Source organism: Pygoscelis adeliae, unplaced genomic scaffold, assembly GCF_000699105.1.
Source record: "Pygoscelis adeliae isolate BGI_AS28 unplaced genomic scaffold, ASM69910v1 Scaffold38, whole genome shotgun sequence".
NCBI classification, from domain to species: Eukaryota; Metazoa; Chordata; class Aves; order Sphenisciformes; family Spheniscidae; genus Pygoscelis; species Pygoscelis adeliae.
The window spans coordinates 1,561,345-1,576,446 of NW_008825614.1; the positions used below are offsets into that span (position 1 = coordinate 1,561,345).

The window sequence follows — 15,102 nt, forward strand, 5'->3', positions numbered from 1 at the left end:
TCTCTTTGCACAGAATGCATTTGATTCTGAACTCTAAACCGTACTGATGAAGTTTTAAGAGAAAATTAAACTTCCTGACTTGCTTCTAGGAGTGGGATGAAGTGGCAGGTGGGAGAGGCTGGAGTGTAAAGGAACAGGACTGCTAGAACTAGAAAGGTAGATATCTAAGAGCTTTAAGAAAGGAAGGTTTGCACTGAAATGTGAAAGGAGAAGCAGAGTTTTCTGGAAGATGCTTCAGACTGTCAAGCAAGACAGCTGTATCGGGGAGATCCTATTAAATCGCTGCAAATTCTCATTCTAAGTGAGACATTGGATTAGCACAGTGATTGCAGAATCTGTTGGATAATTGTCCTCTGGATAATGATGGTAGAACAAAGCTCCATCCCTCCAAAAAAACCCCAAACCCACTGAAATAAAAACACTTTACCGGCTTGCTAGCTTGTGTCATAAAAAATGGCTTTTTCCAGTCATTTTCTATAATCTCTGGCTTAAACACAGGTAGTAGTTCAGGATCTCTCTAGAGCTTGTAGTAAGAGGCAATGTTTGTGTTCCCCTTTACAGGGAAAAGAATTATGCAGCCTCAGATCCTGGAGGTGAACTTTAATCCTGACTGTGATAGAGCCTGCAAATACCACCCTACCTTTTTTAATGATGTCTTCAGCACCCTATTTCTGGATGAAGCAGACAGCTGCCATGTGACATGCATTGTCTAGCCACAGGAGGCTTGACTCTATTAATTTCCTTCCCAGATATGCTTGACAGCAAGATTTATATTTCAGTTCTATGAGCTGCTGATGCAACTATTTTCCTATACTGGTAACCCTGGAAAAAAACTCATATCAGAAGAATATGTGTATACCATATACTGTATTGATAATCATTTTGTCTGCATTTTCGTTATCTTGCTTAGTTCTATAAATCATTGGTTTGTGTTGACCAAATATCTCATTTATTGAATATGGGAGACCTCAAAGTAGGACAGTAACTGGAAACAGTTACAAAATAGGACAGTAATTGGAAACAATTGACTTGTTTCTCAGGTAGCCTGATTGCTTGCTTGCTGGGAAACATTGCACAAGTTCCTCATGTCAACATTAAAACTATAATTTACTGAATCATGTTGGAGTTTGTATATCTTTCTTACCTATCTCTCTGTTATAGAAAGATGTAAAATGTTCTGATGGGAAAATAATATGGTATTTCAGTGCAATGAACTACTAGGGTAGTGAGATGAAAGATTTGATGGCTCTTCCCATTTTTCTTATTTTAAAAAGGCAAACAAAACCCACAACATTGAGAAACCCTGTACTGCTGGCTGTCATCCTTAGCCTGCCCCTTAAAGAAACTAGATTTGTGAGAAGTGGTCAGGCAGGAAGTGAGAAGGATGCAACGTCTAGAGCAGCACAGGAATGCAGAAGAAGGCCGAAGGAATGAAAGGGATCTGGGAAGCTCTGCTAGAAGCCCAAGCAGTCTTTGGACTTCAAAGTTTAGGGCCTAAGGTAGAGGTATTTGGGAATGGGGTGTCAGTTTGAAATTAATCATTCCTAATCTCTCCTCTCTCTTCAAATCAGGGTAGCTGGCTGAAATTTGGCACTTCTAGGCTGTATTTATGTTGCTTTGTATGTATGTACAAGTTACAAAAATTCTGCTGTCCATCATGAAGTATATATTATGTGGGTAGTGGTTTTTTTTTTTAAGCTAGTTGTAGCAATCAGGAGCTGCTTGAGAGCAAAGTACAGTTATAAAATTGCATAAATGTTCTAAACCTTGCTTTAGGCTTTGCAAATATGCAGCATGTTATCCCTCCTGATCAGGAAGGGAGAGAGATATTTTAGGCTATTTCAGGCTGGTCTGCAGAAACCTGCTTCTTTCCACTGACTGGAACATAGGCTGGAGAAATAAACCATCTGTGTCTTAGGAAAATTCAGTCACTGCACAGGTGGGGCAGAGGGGAGAGCTGGATTGCACAGGCAGAAGTGGTGCTGACATCCGTATCAGTCTCCTGTTCATAAGTCAGAACTTTTTTGGACTCCTTACTTAAATGTGGTTAAAGAAACATGGTGAAGCGCTTAACATACATGGTGTGACTACTTCCGATGCAGGGAAAAAGTTTGTCTGTGATAGAGAATGTAGTAACGGGTGCTTGAGACCAGACATAAGGGGACATGCAGTGCAGCTCAGCAGATGTATTTGTCACTTGTAGGAGAGCAAAAGGCACTTTCTGCTTTTAAAGTATCTGAAAACATGTAACAAAGTGCCTGTGGATCTAGAGTAAAGGGGAAGGTTTCCCTCATCACAAAGGGAAAAGTGATGTCACACTTAGCAAACCAGAAGAATGACTTTAAAAAAAGTAGTAAGATTTGTGCAGTGGGACCACCAGCTGTGGGCAAAAATAGTCTGTTGTTGTGCTCTTAGGCAAAAGAGGTGGTTTTATCTTATAGGAAGCAACTGGTTGAACTAAGCGTCCCAGATCTTACTATGTCAGCTACCATAACCCTGAAGAGGAGAAACCCTTGTTTCTATTTCTAAGTGGCTAAAGTGAGAAGGTGTGAGTAGGAGACACTAGTAGCTATGCTGTCTGTACTGCCCTGTTGGGCAGCAGACCCACCCATGGCCTGGCTGCCGGCTCCACTGTCAAGGTCCAGTGGTGAACTGGCATCTCACTGAGGGTCCAGGTGGAGTATGTTACTGCTTTTTTGGCCAGTGCTGCTTGTGATGCCTCAGAGGTGTGTGCAGGGGGCTGCTGAATATTTGGGTCCTCTCAGTTTCTGTCCAGCTGCTCTGAATTTCCTGTTTTGTCTTGCCCATTGCAATGGTGAGGAGAAGAGATGAAGGGGCTATCTTTGAGGCTGTAGCATCTTGTTGCCTTCAGTGTTTTTCTGCTCAAAACCATTTAAAAACAATAAAAAACAGAAGAATAAGGTTAGTAAATTTACATGTAGTTTAATGCATTTAGCTGACACTAGATTGTACAGTGCTTCAAAGTGGGAAGGCACAAATTGTGGAAAAAAAAAACTCATCTTAAACATTTACAGAGTACAATGACCAGAATATAAATATCTGGCAGCTGTAGTGGGACACATCATAGCGCTAAAGCACCGTGTCTAGTGGTAAACATGAAAGATTCAGGCCACAATCATGCCTGTCACTGTTAGGAGCAGCTTTCTGGAAGCTGTGTTAATATATGGCTGGATTTCTTCTTCTGAACATAATGAAGTTGCAGTTCATGCTTATTTCTGGTAATAGTTAAAATGCTGTTGTCATATAAAATGTAATGCTATAACATAGAAAACTAGTACTTTTCAATCAGCACTATCTTTTAGTTTGCTATAAAACTCAGTCAGGCATACACCCCTTGGACTTGCCTAGTAAAGACATACTTGTTTTAAACAAGTACTGCTTAGTCAACTTTTAATTAGCAAACTAATGGTATAAGTAGTTCAGCTAAAAATAAAATAAGGCCATAACTTTAGAAAATTCTTGTGGGGGGAAAAAAAAATCTTTTTGGCTGAAAAAATGTTTATTCAGATTGCTTCTTGTTGCGATTGTCGTTCCAGAGACGGTAATTGAGTGCAGAAGCCATGATTAGCCAAGCTAAATAAGGAACCATCAAATAAGCTGCTGTTTTTTTGATGTTATACCAGGAAGCAGTTGTAGCTGTTGCCGTACCAGTCGTGAGGAGGAGAGTCACCAACCCCTGAAACACAGGAAGGTAGTTAGTGTTGTTTTTACTTGTTGCATTTTCTTGACTAGACAGTCTTTGTGTGGCTCTTTCCACTTAGCTCTGGCACTTGTTGGATCCCTCTGTGAGTTAATTCCTTCTCAGAAAACCAGCCAGCAAAAAAAGATAGATTTCTGCTGAGTTATGAGTTGAATTGACTCATAAAACGATACAACAGTCACAAGAAAGGGCATTGCAGCTGGGAGCAGGAGAGGGAAAATAAAATCCCCCTCACCCATACTCTTTTTTTGGCAGCGGGAAGTGCTACATTGACGACAAACCCAGTGTGACTTTGAGCAAGTCACTTAGTTGAGTAAACTTATCCAGTCTTTTCATGTCATAGATGCTGCCTGAAGAGATGCAGTGTGAATGAATCTGATGGATTGCAAAGTCTTCCACTATTAGAGCATTGCATATATATTTAGAGAACCAGGCAAATTTTTTTTTATTATTGATTTTTATTTTTGAGGCAAGGTGTTTCTCCTCAGACTGCAGAAAATTAGTCTTGTCTAAAAATGGGACACATCATAGCACTAAAGCACCGTGTCTAGTGGTAAACATGAAAGATTCAGGCCACAATCATGGGTGCTGATTACCTGAGTAATGTTATGATAAGCTTCTTATCGCTGCTGTTTGCCAGAGATACCTAGGAATTTTAGTGGGGCATAAATGTTTACATTTTCTAGTCACACAAAGCTCTTATCAAAGGGTGGCAGAAACAGTTTCTTGAAATCTAAACATTTTAGGATGTTGTAGATACATAAATTCTCTCAGGTGGCTGCTGGGATGCATTAAAGACAATTCTAGAGAACTTCTGCAAGCCATATTCTGTACTCGGGCTCATTTTCAGGGAGAAAAGATTGACACAAAACTTTTGTCTTAGCACCTTGCAAATGACAACAGAAGCCTATGATTAAGAAATTTACTTTTCCACTTACCCATCCCATTTTGTGAGCTCCAAAAAATATTGGAGTCCATGCCCAGTTTAATGCCAGCTGCCCTGCATACAGACCCAGAGGAACCACTGACTTTTCGTTGAAGCCCCCCAATTCCTTCCACACCAGGTAGGAGCCGTATCTGGAGAAAGCAAATGTAAGGTGTAATTCAGTACTGTGGTTAGAAAGCAACCACACGTTCTTGATCGAATGAAATTACTTCAGTGCTAGGGTCTAAATTAATTTGCAAAACTAGATATCCAGGTACTACTCGGCAGAGTAACTGACTGCACAGGGTTGATCACCTACTGCAGATAGCCATATGGGGAGAGAAAAATTCCCTATCCTGCCAGAGTTCTTGCTTCTAGGTGCAGAGGAGCAGATGACCTACTGCATTTCAGTCTTAAAAGAGAAAGCCGTGTTGAAATGGAAGCAAGTCTAAGATGCAAGGGTAAAAGGTAAGTCTCTAAATAGTAAAGAAACCTGTTAATTTTAGTACTGGGAGATAGTGCTTTAAAAATAAATTAACAAAAAAAAAAAAACCCACAACCCACTAACTTTTTCAGTGGATGAAATGAATATAGGAGAAGTAGGAATTGAGTGGCATCCCAAAGCACAGGTGAGTGTGGGGATGGATGGTGTTAGAGCAGAAGGAACCCTATAGTCACTTTTCAGAAGGAAGGGGACAAAGATGGGGAGAACAAAGATTTTAGGAGTTCTGTGGAAAGAATTAACCACAAGGAGCATTCAGCACCCTTCGTGCCTGCAGGATCCTGGCTACTGAAAGATCTTCCAAAAATATTTTAAAGATTTTGAACAGATCTTCTTAATGCCACAGAACAGTTCACTGAAGGGATCCCAGAACGTAAGCTGATAAAGACAGGAATTCTCAGGATTTGGGAGACTTACTAATGTAAGGTTTATTTTTGCACTGAAGGAGCCTGGTTAGAACAGAGAGCGTTCATCACCTCAGACTATTTCTTTCGTTCGTTTGACTTTCCTTTTAGACATTAGCTAGATTTCAATCCAGATGACTGCACAGCCATTCCACGTGACTACAGTAGAATCCCCTGGATAATGCCAGATATTATACCCTTGTTTCAGCATTAGTAACTGAATACTGATTTCATCCTGGTGGGAATGTCGACTGGACTGCGCTATACTGGACAGCAGGGGGCTCATACAAATTTCTGCTGGCAGTGGAGCAAAGATGGAGACCAACTTGTAAGCATTATTTTTTTTAGGAGCAGACAAATATCCATAGAAGTAATTGCAAGGAGTTTGTCTTCATTTGTAGGTCATACAAGAAGGATGTTTGGGTTTTTTTGTTTAACCCAGTTAGTGACCCAAGCTTGCTTCTTGGCCATTACTTTCATAAGGACTAAACAATGCAGCTTTGATATTTTGGCAGTTTGATTGCAGAGAGTATTTAAAAAAAAAAAAAGGGGGCAGGGTGAGCATTAGAAACTTAACAGTTTATCTTCATAAAAGGCATCAGGACCCAAATCTGTTCCTAAGTGATTTACAGAGCCACAGTGCAGACTTACAGTTCTTTGTACATCTAACTTTGACTTCAGACCAAGATCACGATGTACAAATCTGCTAGGAAGCTAAATCTCAAGAAAGGCGTGTAAGCTTATTAAATCTTGCTTTTAGTTATTTCTTGCTTTGAATATATTCAAGAGATTCTAATGAAGTGAGATGTCTCAGATCATTCAAGGAATGTGTGCACATGATGGATTACAGAAGAAAAGGCCTGGTAATAAATATGATCTTTTCACTGAGCTAGATGTATAGTACATAAACCGGGACCATCCACCTCAGCATATACTGATTCTGATATCATTAAAGTAAGTGATAAGCTGTCACAATTTGGATTTTTAAAATATTTAACTTGATATCCAGGTTTATGATGAGGAATCCAGAAACAGGGTTACAAATTGTGCAGTCAACTTGAAGGAAGCCCTTCATGGGAAAGCCACTCGGCTCTTGTCTCTTTGATAGAAGGCATTTTTTTATTCGCAGAACAGTAATGATCCGATTCAAATGCTAACTCTTGGGATATATAGGAGTAGAGGCCAGTTTCAAAAAGTACACTCTGTAAGAGGAAGAAGAAAAGAGAATCCTGATGGGAAAGGAGGGACGGTACATGAGGCTGTAAAAATTACAAAGCTTTTCTGGAAAGAAAATGAAAGCAGAATGGGAGAATGAGAGCCAGTGTAGCATTCAGATAGTTTCAGACGTTGCATCGTTGCTGTATTTTGCAACAGGTGGTGTGGTATTTAAAATAACCTGCAGGATGACTATGTAATGTTAACTTGCAAAAGATTTGGTCTCTTTGAAACTTCATATAGTTAAGCCAGTGCTATATACAAATTACAAATCACTTAAAACGTACTGTCATGATGGAAGAAATGGGAGGGGTAAGCCATATAAAGGCATATTGCAGCCTAAAACCTATTACTATTGGATTAGCAACAATGTGTCTTTGACAGCTAGGAAAAAACGTGCTGAATCTTGGTATGTAGCTAGTTCTTAATGACCAAGTGGGGAAGAGACACAAAGCATCACTTTGTGCTTCGGGGCTGCACTGACCTCTGAGGCTCTAGGAGCAGGGTGCTACCTCTCCTCTGTGGCAGAGCTCACCAGAATGAACATAAAAGCATGTAATGCTGGGTGGACAGCTTTTGGAGCAGTCCATGAGGAATATTAAAACTGCCCAAACAATCTCCTGAGACAACCCACCTCTATAAATGTTTTTGCTACATCTTATTAAAAGTAACAGCTGCCAAAATACAGTAGTAGTAAACTTTTGAGGTTCCTGTGGGAATGGTATTTGGCCTTGTGATTCCTTGTTCATTTGACAGTAATTGCTGTGCTGTCAAGTATTTTAAACTAGTTAAATAAGGAGGCAGTAGATGGTTTCAAACATTTACAGTTTAATAGCCTGGCAGTTTTATTTGAAAGGACATGTTTGTTTTGATTTTGGCTTTTTTTAATTGAGCTCTGTTGGAACAGTTCTATCCTAATTCTCCACCCTACCCCCCCCCTTTTTTTTTTTTTTAATTTTTCCTAAAACTACTGAAGGACATATATAGAAGAAACCCCAGCGCTGCCTTGCTCCGTCGCTGCCAGCTTGGCAGGTCTTCCCCTCAGAATGAATGAGGAAAGCAAATTAATGGCAGCTTTTCAAACTCCTGCTTTTGATGTGGATACTTGTGCATACAAAAATGTCCTATCAAACCCACACAACTCCCAAAACACGTTTTTACCTGTTAAACAGGCAGCTTGACACAGTTTCTTACAAACATACAGCCACAGGAATACAGTAATAGTTTTCTGGTCCAGCATCGTACAACAAGCGACTCTGAGATAAGTGCTTTAATACAATGTGAAAAACATACCCCATAGATGTATAGAGAGTTCCCCAAACAGGAGCAAACACCCAGTTAGGTGGACACCAGGATGGCTTCTGCAGAGATTCATACCACACTGGGATTTCCTTTTTGGTTATCTTGCTTCCTAAAAATCCTCCTGCATGAGGCAGGAGTGTGAAACCCACTGCTGGGGCCCAGGCTGGTACCGCTTCCATTGAGGCAGTGAATCTGAAACAAACCCAAACATGTTGATTGGCAGAGCAATTTTAAAATGCAACTACAAAAACTTCCCATTTTTAGCATATTTTAAAAATATACATGTGTAGGATCTGATCCACAGCCTAGTCTTGTCACTGAGAAGGACTGCAGCTGGAATTAATGGATCTTGTACCAGGTTCACTGGACAATACTCACCCCCATAAAGGAACCTATCATTTACACTGGGGGGGTGGGGAGTGAGGCCTTTACTTCCCTCTCAGCTTTGTGCACTAAGATTACTGAGTTTTACCTACATAAATATCCTCACCCATAAGTACGCCAGAGGAATAAATCAGTTTGATATTATATGAACTGCACTTGGGGGGGGAATGTACTAAGAAGTGTGTATTTCTGTATTCACCAAAAAGCCCATTCACTCAATGAAACGGTGTAGTCAAGAGTGAGAAAAGAGTGTGTGCTTTTCTGTGCTTAAGCAAAATAATTGTATATGTTGTGTTGCATTTTTAGCCTCAAAAGGGTGCTGAGGATGCTCAATAGCTAATAAGAGTGGTGTGAATTAGTAGCAGACACTTGAGAAGCTGCCTTGGAAAATAAACACCGGGGAGGACAATGAGAAGATAAGTACTTAAATGATGTTTTGCTAAACAAGAAAGGAGATCTCGGTGGATAGATGGGGAGTACACCTGTGGCTTCTTCATGAAGCATTCAATCACTTGCAGCAATCTTAGCTGCCAAGCCCGTACCAGATTAAATTTGTACCAGATTACCGTACACTGGTACAAGTGTACCAGATTAAATTTGCCTACAGAAGTAAGACTGAGTAACGCCTCGTTCTGGTAGGCCACACTGCTTTAGTTAGAGTACAGGCAGCAGTAAAAAAAGTAAGCAGGAAAAAGCTTCATTGCAGATTTTCTGGCCAAAAACCAAATGCTACAGAAGAGCTGTGTTTAGCTTGCGAAAATGTAAACAGATTAGAGGTATGATAAAAAAGGGCAGAACTGAAATGCGTTATTTTTTCAAATATACAGTAGGCAAATACACCCAATTCCTGTTCATCTGTTACGCAGGAGGGGGAGACAGCAGGAAGGAATCATAAGAGAGATTGCAGCAGTGAGGAAAGAGCAACTGTGGAAGCCACAGGAGAGAAAATAGAGTTTTAAAGCAACCAGCATTTCAGAGGCTCATCAAAGAAAAGTGCCTTATTGACTTGGCTGTTGTCTTGGCCTATGTTTAAAAGTTTTTACTGCTATAGTTATGACTGCTGGGATGAGGAGGCAGGGAGCGGGGAAGAGGAAATCCCACTTGTAACAGATGTGCTTAAACTGATAGGAAATGGCACACAGATGACGTTGCATTGTCGCAGTTCTGTTGGTACAGTGGATTTCTGTTTGGAGACCAGGTATAAGCTTGGCCAGCAAGGGAACTCTCTTGCATTATGGTTTTTGTCCCTGTTCTCAGGGATCTGCCCATACAGTTATGCAGATTTAATGAAGAGATTTCAGTGGCTGGGACTGCAAGCCAGATTGCATGGGATCAAGAAAAATCCTGGTGATAGAAGCAGAGCAGAATTTTGAAGGCAAAAACAGAGAGTGTGGAGGGACTGGTAAAGCATGCAGGATTAGGTTTGTAAGGAGTAAACAAGAAAGGGTATGTAGGCTGCTGGGCTGTGGGCATGCCTCAGGGGACAGTCGTGGGAGGGCAATGAGTAGGATTGCACACAAAAAAGGCAGCAGACAAAGCGGTACAACAATCAAAGTCAAAAAAAGAGCAAAAGAATGAACGAGTGAAAGAAAAACTATGCAGAGAAGAATTCAGAACTAAGGTTGGGGAGAAGAAGTGGGAGAACGATGTGCTAGTCTGCTGGAATAGTATCAATTAGGTCTTGGGTGGAGGATGGACAACAAGGAAGGGAGGAAAAAAATCTGCATAGCTCATTGCTGTAGTCATTGCTGCCATAATTCCTGCCTAATGGATTCTACTTGCTGTTTACCAGGGAGTGTCTTAAATGGAGCAAAGGAGTTAATATGTTCTCCTACGCCTGGATCGGTATTGTTACTTTCCTGAGGGAGCAGGCTGTCAGCTGCAGTATACACTACTTGTCACCCGTATTGACAGCATGAAAGGCTCTGCTTTTACTGGGATGTGAAATAATTGATATGCAGGAGCAACAAGGTGTGCTGGGAACAAGAGCTCCAAGCACAATGATTCTCTTTGGTTGCCTTCAGATAAGTAATTCCCGAAGGTTAAGTTAGAAATTTAAAGTTACTAAGATCTCACTAATTCTTAACCCGTCGCTCTTGCTTTGCCTACAGAGAGAACGCTAGGCTTAGTTCTCTACACATGCTGTAAAGTGCTGGTCATTTGTGCAGCTCTAGTGTGGCTGTCAAGTGCTAATTTGTGGGTTTTTTTTTTTAAAGTGATAAGCAAGGACCCAGAGGGTTTTATGCTTTATTTGGACATAACAATATCAGGGTGGTTTCCTGCAGGTATTAAGCAACTGGACTTTGTCGGGGGTTTTGTCAGCTTCCCCCCCGGGAAGAAAGTCTGAAAGTGTTCTGCAGGCTGAAAGTGCTAAATGCTATCAAACTGGAAAAATACCGCTCTGCTGCAGTCAGTAGTGAATACATAGCTACGCATCTGTCCTTCAAGTTGGAGGAAGAACGCTGAAATAATTCTTAAGTGACGAGAAAGAAAATCAGGCAGGCAAACAGAAGTGGGGAAGGCACAAAGCAAAGAAACAGGGAAAGTGAAGCCGTGCATGAACAGGAAAGGGGAAGAAATAGAAGTGAAGAGATGGAACACACTGGCTTGAATTGCATGTTGGTGTCCCAGTCTTTTGACTGCTATTACTACTAATTATATACTATGTTTTCCAATAGTATTTCTCGGGACTTCCCAAGCATGTCTCTTGCATAGTACCAAGGAGAAAGAGGAACGAAGCCATGCAGCAAGGTCAGACTATGCTGGTAGGCTCAGCCTAGTCGACCACAGCTGTCCATCAACAGTGGGAGTTCCTGTATTTTAATTCCCAAGAAATGAAATACTAGTATCAATTTCCCATAAAAAGCAGTAGCTAACTCAAGGAGCAGCACTAGCTGATTATGGAAGAAGCCATGTCCCTCTTCCTCTGGTTACTTGCTGTAGGTCTTTAGTCAGTAAGTGGAAGGCAGGGGTGCACTGGGGAGTTGGTGCATTCGGTCAGTGCTGTAGCGTTTGTCTGGTTAGCTGTGCAGCACGAGATCCGTGCAAGGTTTATATAATGCCCAGTACAGTTTTTGAAAGTGATGTAATCACAGAGTATGTAAAGGATTATCAGCCCTGAATTCCTTCTAGTGTATAGCTGATAATCCTGAAATTACTTGGTGATAACTTACACGGCACAGGCTTGCCAGCACAGCCCCTGTGGCTGCATCTATATTACACAACCTAGGAATAATTACTACTTTCCCAATCATATCCCAGCTCCACTTCAGGGTGAGATCTGGTTGCACAATATTTTTGCACCCTGATTTTCATGCTGAAGAAACCGGGATGTCTGTGGATGATATCTGCAGCGTGCCCAGCAGATACCTGCCTCTGAAACCACCACAGTTGGAGATCTTTTCTCCACACACACACTTAACTTGTTTATTTCTGCTTCCACCTCTTATCTCTGCCCTGCAATATTTTCTTCATCATCCTGCCCATTTTCTGTTTAGCCCTAGTCTGACTTCAGGCAGCTGCAGCAGTGCAGCGAGGGCTGCAGCAGGCCAGTTTGTTTTACAAACCTGTTAGAATAATTTTTCTAGGTATTCAAAACATCCGGCTTGCCCAAAGATGGTTCTAGCTACCTAAAGTAACAGGAGAAATAAAGGGGGGAGGGGGACCAATACTGCAACTTGCTGCCTGCTGGGCTTCTGTCTTTTTGCAGGTTGTTTCTCTGTGGTGGTATAACATGCAGAAAATCAAACAGAAGCTTTCCGTGTCCTCCTCTTTCTGGAAGAAACACTGCGCACCCAAAAAAAGGGATGGGGTGCGCTATGGGGGGGACTAGATATGTAATGACAGAGGAGCTGGCTTGCTTCAGCCTGATGAAAAATGAACTAAAACGCTCCTTTGCTTCGAGCAGGTCTCTGAAAGGCAGGTGAGTCCCTTGCCCTTCTCTGGGCACTCGGAGAGAAGGAGAGAGTTCAGTCAGTGGGAAGGGGAAGGACGACTACTTTCATTGCATTTTCTTACATCCCTGTTCTGATAAACCCCTGACTAATCCCTTTCCTGTGCAACTTGGTGCTGGCTGCCCAATCACATGGGGCTTACATTACAGCGCTCGCATTAAAAACACGAAGGCAAATCTCTCAGCAGGGCTAAATCACCCACGCGGTTCTGGGGTTTCTAGTCCCCGCTGTTTTGAGGTAAACTGACAAAGCTGTGAACATGCTACTGAAGGGGGGGGTCCCCAAGATCCATACTCTCCCTCTCGTCCTCTACAGTATATTTTTTTGAGGGCAGATAAGGTTCTACCTGGCTCTGAGGGGCAGCATGCAAATTTTCCCTGGGGAAAAGGCTTCTTCCTGAGACAGCTGTCTGATGAATTAAGGGGTGCATACTTAACTTATATTGATAAACTATTTATGTCTGTTGTGGCTTTAAAGCCTCCTGGGAAACCGCAACACTAAAACCAAAGTTATATCACAGTCTGTGATACAGAATACCACAAAAAAGCAGTCTTACCTTTGTTGTCTAATCTCAAGTAATAGAGAAACTTAAAACAGTATATATTATATAAATACAATATAAATATCTAACAAGTGTCTAGTATATGTTTATGATAGGTATTTATAACTAAAAATAAAAATTACAGTATTTATTTAAGGATATAACGCAAGGCGTACTCATCAGGTTCAGAGACGACAAATCTTACTGCCCGGGTTACACTTCTTTTAAAATACCAGAGCACAAGTTGTGCAAATAAATCTATGATTTATTGAAGATTTACATACCGGGAACTGAAATTGTACGCTAGAGCAACATCCTCCCAGGTGATAATTTGCCATTTACTGCTCAGTCCCTTCTGATTTTCCCTATGTATGTTTGTATAAAATCCTCTGCACACAGCGTAGAGGCAAAACATCCCTTTGGCTACCTCCCTTCCAAACAGCTAGCCAGCCTCCTGCTGTAGGTCTGTCGTCTTCCTTGTCCACCCGCTCGGAAAGTGTCATCCAGATCTATTCTTAAAAAAGTTAAGTTTCTCTTGGATATTTCTAGCTTAAGTGCTGCCTAGGCCTGACTCTTTTCAGCTTGCCAGGTATTCTTTTAACAGGGTAAAACGTGACGGGCGCCACATCCAAGGGGTGCTTCAGTAGCAGTGGGACGTTCGTGAGGTGCCAGCACTGGTAAGTCTCAAGTGCTCTACAAGCGGTCTGCGCCCTTTACAGCAAACCAAAGATACAGACGGTCGCGGCTGAGGTGCACTCACAGCCGCAGCGTTACGACCTGGGCTGCTGCGGCGGTTTGCAGGAGCTGGACTCTGCCCTGGGCTTTGCCTCTGAAGGCGTCAAAGGTGAAGGTCACAACCGTGAATCTTCCCAGGGCTCGACGGGCGTCCGGTAGAGTGAACTGTAATCCAGTGGCCTAACGCAAGAGGGGCGCCCCTCGCTGCTGGGGCTCGTGGGGCAGCTGGTAGTAAGGGTGCCTAAAAGCTCCAGCGCACAAGCTAAACGCAACGAGAGCAGCCATTACTCTGGGAGTTTTCACTGAGGTACTACCTCAGTTGGCCCAGCTGATGACTTGCCACCCAGCGCCTCAGCTTAGCACAAGAGGTATTGCCGCTTACGTTACAGGTAGAGGCAGCCATAGAGTGGGATGTAGTCATATATATCTTATATTGCTGCCCACATATTTCGGCTAAGCTGAGAAGCTCACTGGCTTTTCCAGGTATTGTACGTGGAGGCTGACAAAAATGGAGGAAACCACCTCACCGAGCAGCATAGGATAGAGACTAGAAAAGCGGGCAAAATCTGCTCGCTGTGATCCTTTTGAATCGGCCCGAGTAAAGAGTCAACAGAATTTCTTGCTATTCTGATCCCTATATGCCTTCTGCCGAGTTGAACTGGTACAATCTGTTGTATTGTGTCTGTGCCCTGTGAAGCAGCCTGACTCACTGCTTGATACTGTTTCATAACGTGCGAAGTCGTTGCACAACGGCAACTTTGGCATGGCAACTTTCACTTTTTCTTTTTTTTATTCTGCTATTGAATGCTCAAATAAGTAAAGTGCACTTTGTGCTGATTTATAAGCACTACTTACTAATACACGTTAAACAAGCCCTTTTACCCTTAAAGAAATGTCCAATTAAAAGCAAATCATAGCGACGCTGAAAGAAAACACCTTTACTTAAACATCTGCCTGAAATAATCTTCACTCGAGCGCACAGGGTGCGCGTGTGTTGTGTGAGAAGACAGAAGGGCAGGTCCCGCTGAGACCAGAGGGGTAAGCAGCGTGCTGTCTGCTGTTCCGTCACCGTGCCCGACTGAGCGCTGCGCAGCCGTGTGCTTGCACAGCTGGACAGCTGGGAACCATTGGAAAACTCCTATGCAAAACCAAAATTAATAATAAGGTTCCTTGTTTAGCTCCCTATTTAAAAAAAAAAAAAAAAAAAAGCACTTTCCATGCCAAATGCTGGCATGGAAAAGCAGTCGGTGTTTGCCCGGCTAAATCCTCTCTGCCCGTGAGCTGCGGTACCGTCCCGGCCCCGCCAGCAGAAACGCGAAGGGGCAGCAGTGGGTGCCGAGCCCCCCCGGGCGGTGCCTCCACCCAGCGCCCGCGGCCTGTTCCCGTCCTGCCCGTGAGGGACCTGCTGGCCAGGGCACGC

The 15,102-nt window shown here is 42.5% G+C and overlaps 2 protein-coding genes across 2 annotated transcripts in view; one reads left to right on the forward strand and one right to left on the reverse strand.

Annotated features, from left to right (window-relative positions):
- TTLL12 (tubulin tyrosine ligase-like family, member 12) overlaps positions 1 to 1,113 on the forward strand; it is a 32,155-nt gene extending 31,042 nt beyond the window's left edge. The window contains exon 14 of the mRNA XM_009332997.1: positions 562 to 1,113. Within this exon, the coding sequence (XP_009331272.1) occupies positions 562 to 713 (152 nt within the window). The 3' untranslated portion in view covers positions 714 to 1,113. The remainder of the gene's footprint in view (positions 1 to 561) is intronic.
- A 1,814-nt stretch (positions 1,114 to 2,927) lies between these two features.
- Positions 2,928 to 14,638, reverse strand: TSPO (translocator protein (18kDa)). Its single transcript, XM_009332801.1, has 4 exons — positions 14,619 to 14,638; positions 8,061 to 8,261; positions 4,660 to 4,798; positions 2,928 to 3,697 (listed from the first exon to the last, which is right to left on the reverse strand). Exons 2-4 carry the CDS (start codon positions 8,246 to 8,248, stop codon positions 3,521 to 3,523), a joined length of 504 nt encoding a protein of 167 aa, XP_009331076.1. The 5' UTR covers positions 8,249 to 8,261; positions 14,619 to 14,638; the 3' UTR covers positions 2,928 to 3,520.
- Between the last annotated feature and the right edge of the window lie 464 nt (positions 14,639 to 15,102).